We start from the raw sequence: 9,399 nt of genomic DNA on the forward strand, positions 1-9,399 counted from the left end.
GGGACCTGTCACCCCATACAGAAACCAACTTTAAACTGACAGCCAAGTATCTGGGTACTGTGGCCACTCAAGTTGATTCATGAAATTAGCTACCGGAATATTACTTGACAACAACAAATAATAAAATACTAATACATGCTACAACATGGATGAAACTTGCTAAGACGCCAGACATAAATGGTCACATAATACATGGTTCCACTTATATAAAAAGTCCAGAACAGACAAATCCACAGAGACACAAAGTTGTTAGTGGCTGCCAGGGCTGGGGGAGAAGCCGGGAGTGACTGCTAAAGGGTATGGAGTGCTCTTCCTTTTCTGGTTCCAGGTGCTTTGGGAGCTGTGGGGTACGGTGCAGACGCAGCCAATTTCAAAAACTTTACCAAACACTACCAATCCCCAAAATGACACAGAAATGGCATTACAAACCTGATGTCACAGCCAAGCATGCTGGCACACACCTATAATCCCAGCAGTCAGGAGGCTGAAGGAGGAGGATCGCCATAAACTCAAGGCCAGCCTGGGCTACATAGTGAGCTCAAGGCCAGCCTGAACTACACAGCAAGACTCTGTCACAAACAAACAAACACCCCCCGCAAAAAAACAAAAACAAAAACAGAAAAACAAAAACAAATAAACAAAAAAGCCCTGATCACAAAGATATGAACCATTTGAGGGCGCAGATGCCAAGTTTCTGTGTGTTTTGCCAAGAAGCACAAGGAAGTCCTGAAGATGACACAGGCAACCACCACCAAGGCCAACGTGTGCTGAGGGGTCAAGGCCCAAAGTCCAATGGGGTTAAGTCCGAGATCCCAGGGAGAGTCACCTGTAAGCTCAGTCAACTTGCCTACACTGCCCACCCCAAGCTTGGAAAGGACCTCAGAATTTGTCAGCAAAAGACCAAAGCAAATGCTCAAAGCAAGGCCCAGTTCAGCTTCTAGCTCAGGCTTCCGGAGGCGCCCAGGCCCCCATAAAGGGACCGTAGGAAGGCTTCCATCTGCCAAATAGGAAAGCACTGGTATGACCTTCGGGCTGCTGTCTGTCTGGGGCTGCTGTCTTCCTCTCCTGTCTGTACAAATAAACGTCCTCAGTTATGGCACAAATCAGCACTGTGTAGCTCCCCATATGATGCTCTTAGGACACAATCGTTTCTCTTGCAAAACACATAACCTAAGTCTAATGTGAGAAAACATCAGACCTACACAAACAGGGACTCTTCCCCAAGCTGGCCTTTACTCCAAAAACATCAGGGTTGTAACAGATAAGTGAAAACGGAGAAGCTGCTTCAGACAGAAAGCAAATAAATTCAACATGCAACCCTGGACCGAATCCTGGGCCACAGAGGAAAGGGTGATTATAAAAGACACTGTCAAGGGACCTGGCAGCTTCAGTGATGCTCAGACCGGGTGACAGTACAGGGTCAGCACCGACTTCCCTGCTCTGACAGCTGTACTGTGGTGATGCAGGGAGTGTCCTTCATCTTAGCAAATGTGCCCTGAAGCATCTACGAGAAACAGCACATAATGTTTATGTAATGCTCTCAAATGAGTCAGAAAATACATACACAGCACATATAACAAATATACTTAAAAAAAGAATGATAAATCAAACAACAGGTTAATAACTGGGAGGTCTAGATAGGGGTATACTGGAATTGTTTGTGCAATTTTTGCAATTTTCCTGTAAGTCTGAAATTATTTCAAAATAAAAATTAAAGAATATAGAATATATGTACAAAGAGACTTCTTCAAAAAAGAAATCTTTTCTTTTTTTGTTTCTTTGAGACAGAGTCTTGCTATGTAATTCAGCCTGGCCTTCACTATGTGGGCCATGCTGGCCTTGAAATTGTGGCGATCCTCCTGCCTCAGCCTCCCAAGTGCTGGAAAGAAATCTTTAAAAAATAAAAAACAAGGAAAAAAAAACCCAGCAAAACAAAAACAAGGGGAAAAAAAAAAAGAGAAACCAAAAAAAGAAAGAAAAAAGCTTTTTAAGAAATCTTTACCTAGTGTAAGTAGGCAGAGAGGTACACACTCGACAGCGAACACCACTGCCAGCTTTTTGGGTCTGAAAAGAGGTACTTCTCATCAGGAGTCACCAGGGGGCAGACGGAAACCAGGAAATAAGGTTCAGCACAGGATTTCACTGGGCCTGTGGTACTGCAGGCAAGAGTTGGCCTGTCCATCCATACCCAGAATGCACTTCTCAACCCTAAAGAAAAAAATTCCTTGTGTGTTGAAAACTGGACTCCTTTCATTCACAGGAGACAAAGCTATGGAGCACCTGCAAGCTGGCCTCTGCTCCTTGTTTGGGTCTGGACTTCAGAGCAGATGTCAAGAGGGCTCTACATCGCTTGCTACTACTCCATCAACTCTTGTGCCATATGGCAAAGACCTCATGAATATGATGGCAACAAAGGAGAATGAACCTTGGAGAGGGGAAACACAGACACTCATCTGTGGAGTGGGCTGAGCCATATCCCACATCCATGTTCATCCTGTCCCCTTTCTCCCTCCCCACCATCCTGAGGCTACATGATAAAGAAGAAGCAGAGATTTTGGAGACTGACCAAGTCTAAATCAAGGCTCTGGTATTCAATTCTGAGCCTCAGTTTCCTTACCTAAATAAAATGGGAATAATACCATTTTCTTTTTAAAAGAGTTATATATACTTTATAAATTACACTATTTTTACACTTTGGTTTGGGCAAAAACAATAGTACATTGTAGCAAGAAATGGTATTTAAAGTTAAGATAAAAGTTCCCCTAAGATGCTGGGCAAATCACTTTATCTGAGTTTCACTCCTAAATGTTACAGTGTAGTTTTTAGAATTACATGAGAATATACCACTAAGAACTCTGAGCCATATTACTGCTTCAGCCAGGAACAACCTTCCTCCCTCAATAAATCAAAATCTTAGCCTGTATGACCTTTCTCTAATAATCTCTAAGGTATAAATAATATGGTATTATTCTGGTCTAAATGACTGAGTTGGAAAGATCTCAGAGATACTAAGTGAAAATAAATGAGAGTATCCATACATGATAATTCCTTTTTATATTTAGGGGAAAAAAGAGGTGATCATGTCATTCATTTGGTTAAATTTTTTTTTTTTTTTTTTTTGGTACTGGCAATCAAACTCACGACCTCATGACCTCACGCTTGCCAGGCAGGCGCTGTGCCCCTGAGCTATATCCCTGGTCCATTTGCTTAAAATTCTTCACTGGTTCCCACTGCCAACCAAGTACAAGCTCCTGACCTGACATTCAAGCTCTTCCACTGTCTGGGCCCCCACCAGTCCCTCAGGCCTCCTCTCCTGTGGCCCAGCCTCACCATCCCGAGCCCTGGGGTACAGCTGCTCCCAAAGTGCCCTTCCCCATCTCCTCCTCTCAGACTTGAGCATGCAGCACAACCACCTGAAGGTTACATACAAACTGCAGGCTACACTCACAGAATTTCTAGGAAGTTCCTGGGTGAGACTGATGCCACTGTTCCATGAACCACACTTTGCCAGTCCCTGCCTTTATAATGACTGCTTCCTCACCTAAATAGAGGCTGACCTTGTCAGTTTCCCTGGGACTGCTGGTTTTGGCACCCAAAGTCCAGTGTTGCTGAATACCCCTCAGCTCCAGTTCTGGGACAGTTTGGGTACGAGAAATAAGACTCTTTCCCACACTGCTGCTTCTGGGGTATTTACTGCTACTGCCAACCATCCTTCTCTAGGGCGAGACCAACAAGGACTCCTGAGGAAGGAGTTACACTTTGTTCACTGACTTTTTGCTGGAGTAAGAAAATTTTAACAAATTTTTCCAAATTCAGGTTTCTCCAAACGTTTACTTCCTCTAGGAAATAGGGTTTTTAGTCCTCTACTCCTTGTAAACATGTAACACAATTTGATGTGAGAACAAACTGCAAGCATGCAGATCTTTGCCCTGTGCGGTGGGGTGGGTTTAATAAGAAGCAAGGGCAGAGGCAGTGAGCATACATGAGCAGCAGCTATTGCTGCTACGGCTGCTGCTGCATCTTCTTCCCTTTTTGGGTGTGGCGGGGTGGTGGTGGTACTGGGAATTGAACCTATGGACTGAGAAACATCTCCAGCTCTTTAAACATTTTGTTTATTTTGAAATAGCCAAGTCTTTAAATTCCCTAGGGTGGGCTCAAACTTGTGTTCTCCTCCCTCGGCCTACTAGAGTGCTGAGATTACAGGCATGTGGCACCATGCCCAGCTACAGGTGAGCTTCTTCCTCAGTTCAAAGTCGGTCTTGAGATGCTAAATCCACCTAGGCCAGTTTAGCTCACTTGCTGTGACTTCCAAGGGTGCTTATGACACTAAGGAGCCATAGACCTTGGGAAGGATTGATGACGTTTCCACTCGTAGATCAGGGTCAATGCTTTTCAGTAACTTTCCAAAAGGTCAGAGGTCAGAGGTCAGAAAGCTGATAGCGTCTCAAGAGACCATCTCGACAGCATGTGTAGATTTGCTTCTCCCATGTGGCTACCTGGAACACAAAAATTCACAGCTCAAAGGAAGCCTGAGATTGTTCTATTTCAAAGATGGAGGCTGGTCATTGACTCCATTAGTCCAAGGGAGTCTGAAAAACCTTGACTCTGAGGGCACATCCATAATACATATTTACACAATCCCTGGCCAGGGCCAAAATTACACTTATGACTACAGAACAGAGAAACTAATTCGCCTAAGTTGAATGCAAACCCATTAGTGTTGTACATGGGTTAGTGCAGAAGGCCTGCACCTGGGGAGGAAATGGTCTAGTGATAGGATTGGGTATCCATAAGCCTTATAAAATTATATTCATAAAAGTGCTGAAAATAAGCTATTATTAACAGGGAGGATTTCATTAACTTCTCAAAGGCAGTTAAGAACCACGAATATCATAGAAATAGCACACATTCTATAATTATTATCAAGTTTCATACCATGTAGCTGCATGACCTAGGGCAACTTTCTCAATTCTTTTGGGTCTCAGTTTCCTCCTTTGTAGAATGGAACTAATATGTAAGTTCACAATATAGAACACTATGCAGGAACTTTTTTTTTTTGTCTTTTTGAGACAGGGTCTCGCTATGCAGTTCAGGCTGGCCTTGAACTCACTTTGCAGCCCAGGCTGGTCTCAAACTCACAACGATCCTCCTGCCTCAGCCTCCCGAATGCTGCGATTACAGACATGTGCCACCACGCCCAGCTATGCAGGAACTTTTAAAAATGAAATGGATGCTAGGCTATCTCATTATCATCCTCATTTTACAGATAAATTGACAGACTGAGGAGGTGAAGGACTTTTTCAAGTTTCTAGAGCCAATAAATAGTCTCTACCGACCCAAAAGCTTTGATTTCTTTCTGTAAGCAGTATTTTCGGACACCTAATGACCACAAGGTACCCTGATTCAGCCCCCTTAAGCCCCAGAGCCCAGATGAGAATAACCCAGGCCGAGTGTCCTTTCAGGCCTGTACCTTGTACACGGGGTCACAGTCAGCCCCAGTGAGCTCAACGGCATAGTCTAAATCTTGCTGAACAATGAAACAGCTTCCATCACCTAAAAGGCAAAAAGACAATTTAGGTAACTAAAGAGAATGTTGGCCTAAAGAAGATGGTCATAAGATACAGAAAAGTAAGTAAGTCTTTCCATACGGGCCAATGACGATGACCCCATGGCTGCTGCTTCGAATGCTGGCCCAGGCAGTATTTGAAGGCCAAGTACAGAATCAACGGGAAACAGAGCTGCCTGCGATTTGTAACAGCCACCAAAGGCACAAAGCGAGCAACTGCAGGCTTACACATTTATTTGCAAACTTATCCTTGACAGTATTTTTAAATAAGGAGTCGGTCTATACAAATGTTTCCTTTAAGAAAGATTTATGCTCCCAAATTATTCTTCAAGCTATGATTCTGACAACATATACTAGAAGGAGAAAAGTTATACCGAGAAAAAGAAAATTATAGCTAACCTTGGGTTGGAGATATAGACGCAGAATGCACAAGGCCCTGCTTCAATCCCCAGCACTACAGGGGAAAAATAAAAAACTGTATCTAATTCCCTTAGCAAAACATGGCCAAATAAAACAAGACAATCTATAAAATACTTAATAAGGCGATTTTTGCTTTTTTTTTTTTTTTTTTGTCTTTTTGAGACAGGGTCTCACTATGCAGTTCAGACCTTGAGCTCACTCTGTAGCCCAGGCTGATCTTGAACTTGCAACAATCCTCCTGCCTCAGCCTCCTGAGTGCTGGGATTACAGGCATGCACTACCACGCCCGGCCTACTATTTAATATAAAAATAGTAGCTCACTGAAGAAAGCATTAAAAATAAAGAAAACAGTGATAGTAAACTATCCATAATCTACCACTCAAAGCTAATTAGTACTAATATTTCAGGTCATTTTGCCAATCTTTTTTTTTCTCTTCCGGTACCAGGAATTGAACTCATGACCTTGCACTTGCCAGGCAGGCATTGTGCCACTGAGCTAAATCCCCAGCCCTGCCAATCTTTGTAATGAAATTATTTTACATGGTAAAAAGCATGCTATATAAAAGAATGCCTTTGTACAAAGCACTTTTTCTATATTGAAATTAAAACTTTGTTAGCCACGCACAGTGGTGCACACTTATAATTCCAGAAATCCCAGCACTTGGGAGGCTGAGGCAGGAGGATTAATGCAAATTCAAGGCCAGCCTGACCCTGTCTCAAAAAACCACACACACACACACACATAAAGACTTTGTATAAGACCTTGGAAAGGAATCAAAGATATCAATTTACCTTCTCAAATTTTTTTGAAATCTGAACAACTGCTTTCTAAATGTTTCTGATAATCAATGTATACTCCAATCAGCAGTACATGAGAGATAATACTTCCCCCGCACCGCCTTTTAATTCTTTGAACTCCAGGGAATTCTCTCTCTAAACCAACTCTGGACTCACCTTGGCTAGCAATGAATCCATCTCTGAAATTCAGCAGGGATAGAACTGGTGCTCCTGATCTGTGGATGACTTGTACTGGAGTTCTAGGATTCAGAAGAGGAAATTTTACTTTTTGAAAGCAATGCTTGACTATGGTGAACATATAATAACCACATAAAAGGGAACAGGACAAATGAAGAAAGAAATTAAAACCATTCATATAGTTTCTTTCCTGGCAAGACCTGGTAGGTGAAGGTAACTAAACACCACTTAGAGTGAATTTCAAAACATGAACTAAGTCACCACCAAAATCTCAAGTTTTTAGAGACCTGACATGGGTCAAAAATAACTATGTTAACAATATTTTAACCTTTTTTAAAACTTGAAGACACAATTTAGTTATGAAACACTGTATTAAAATTGTCAGGACTCTAAAATGAAGATAAAAATGGTACCCCCAAAAGCCATTTGATAAAATACTAGTTGGACAAATGAAGGAAATAAAAGAAGGAAGAAACAGAAGCATAGAAATTGTTAAATCCTGCAACACAGTACCCATTTGATTCTTTGATTTTTTTTTTTTTTTTTTTTTGGTGGTACTGGGATTGAACTTCGGGCCTTGTGCATGCTAGGCAAGCACTGCATTCTTTAAGTATTCTTATTATTATTGTTTTTTTGGGTTTTTTGGTACCAGGAATTGAACTCAAGGCCTCATACTTGCTGGGCAGTCACTGTACCACTGAGCTACATCCCTGGCCCTCTTTGAATATTTTTAAGAACATGAGGTGGCTTGTTTTAGATAGGTCATGATCAACCTAATAGGAATGCAATTGGCTATAGGAATTAAAAAATGATCATTCCATCTTAGGCCAGTGCAGTTCTAATAGCTTCGAGAAAATTACTGAGCTCCTTAAAAACTCTAGACAATCATTTTAAATGCAGTTATTTTATTTCTTAAATTTAATTTCCAAAGAAGTTATTATAGTTGGACAACCGTGACAGTAGGAGTCAAGTTACCTTTTAATAAGATTCCAGGAATAATAAGAACAACCAGATAATTCACACCGCAAAGAGAGACTCTATCAATGGAAAAATATTCCCTTAGCTCAACAGTGATCTATCCGCTAGGCTGAATCAGTATTAAAGCCAATGAAAAATTCCACTCTGTAGAGGACCTGCATCATACAAATGAATCGTGACTCACCTTGGACTCCTCACATCCAGCTGATAAATGTTTCCATCTTGTGTTCCAGCCAGTAGCAAGAAGCCAGAGAGAAAAGTACAGCAGTTGAAGGCATCTGAGCCAATAAAGAGGAAGACCTGGGAACAACAGGAGACAAAATTGTCGTTTAAAGATTAATTTGTTTCCAGGAATACACAGACACCAAAAAAGGGGAAATTTCACTATTTTTAGAGACACTTTCCCCCTTGAACATCTAGAGCAGGAAACAGAGCACTGACCAATACCTGAGAAAGAAGGTCTCCCCCACCGGATTTTAAGACCTGAGGTTGGCTGAGGGCTGCTGCAGTTTATGTAACAATATGCTCTGAGGTAACAGTTTCAAACTAATACTCTTCAACAGTGTGACTCACAGGCTCCTCTCCACCAAAAATCTTTTTTCCCTTTCTATCACAATCTTCCACCTGCAGAGCACTTGTCATTCCCATATCTATATTTTGCTTCATGTCACTGCTAACAACCTTTTAAAGGGGATACTTTTTAGGAAAAGAAAAAAGCTTATATATAATGAGAATTTAAAGAGTCACAATTCTTTCATATCTAAAAAATTATTATACTTTCTTTTATTCTATACTGTTAGTTCAGTCTGACCATTTCATCCTCAGATATTCCAAAAAGAAAAGAATAAAAAATAAATAAGAAGACTTGGAGGCTGGGGATTTAACTCAGCGGCAAAAGAGCCTGCCTGGCAAGCGCAAGGTTGTGAGTTCGGTTCCCAGCACTGGAGAAAAACCAAAAAAAAAAGACTTGATTCACCTTTGTTTTGTTTTGTTTGTTTGTTTTAGACAGGGTCTCACTATGCAGTTTAGGCTGGTCTTGAGCTCACTTTGCAGCTCAGGCTGGCCTCGAACTCACAACGATCCTCCTGCCTCAGCCTCCCAAGGGCTAGGATTACAGGCATGTGCACCACAGCAGGATTGATTCACCTTTGGAAGTAAAAGCTGGCACGGTTCACATGCATAGGCAGTCTCAGCAAAAACAACAATGTTCCTGGGATAAACTCTGAAAATGCAAACCTCCCTTTTCCCTTTCCAGAATCGACATATGTAGCACAACCAAGTACCAAGATGAAACAAAAATGCAAAGGCTGTGGCCGAATCAAGTCACTACAGTTACTCTGAGTGATGATGATAAGAACCAGAAGAAAACTAAAAATCTAATCTCAGGGTAAACAGAGTTTAGTTAAGTGCAAAATAGCTGGGTGTGGTGGTGCGCACCTATAATCCCAGCACTCAAGAGG

The 9,399-nt window shown here is 41.7% G+C and overlaps 1 protein-coding gene across 1 annotated transcript in view; it reads right to left on the reverse strand.

The window, feature by feature from the left end:
* Positions 1–4,095: 4,095 nt before the first annotated feature.
* Positions 4,096–9,399, reverse strand: part of Paaf1 (proteasomal ATPase-associated factor 1) — a 33,067-nt gene continuing 27,763 nt past the window's right edge. Inside the window, exons 9-12 of the mRNA XM_005379933.2 lie at positions 8,124–8,239; positions 6,941–7,023; positions 5,471–5,553; positions 4,096–4,496 (exon numbers count right to left, since the gene is read on the reverse strand). Coding sequence (XP_005379990.1) covers positions 4,419–4,496; positions 5,471–5,553; positions 6,941–7,023; positions 8,124–8,239 — 360 coding nt within the window. The 3' untranslated portion in view covers positions 4,096–4,418. The remainder of the gene's footprint in view (positions 4,497–5,470; positions 5,554–6,940; positions 7,024–8,123; positions 8,240–9,399) is intronic.

Source organism: Chinchilla lanigera, unplaced genomic scaffold, assembly GCF_000276665.1.
Source record: "Chinchilla lanigera isolate Chin_1 unplaced genomic scaffold, ChiLan1.0 scaffold00013, whole genome shotgun sequence".
NCBI classification, from domain to species: Eukaryota; Metazoa; Chordata; class Mammalia; order Rodentia; family Chinchillidae; genus Chinchilla; species Chinchilla lanigera.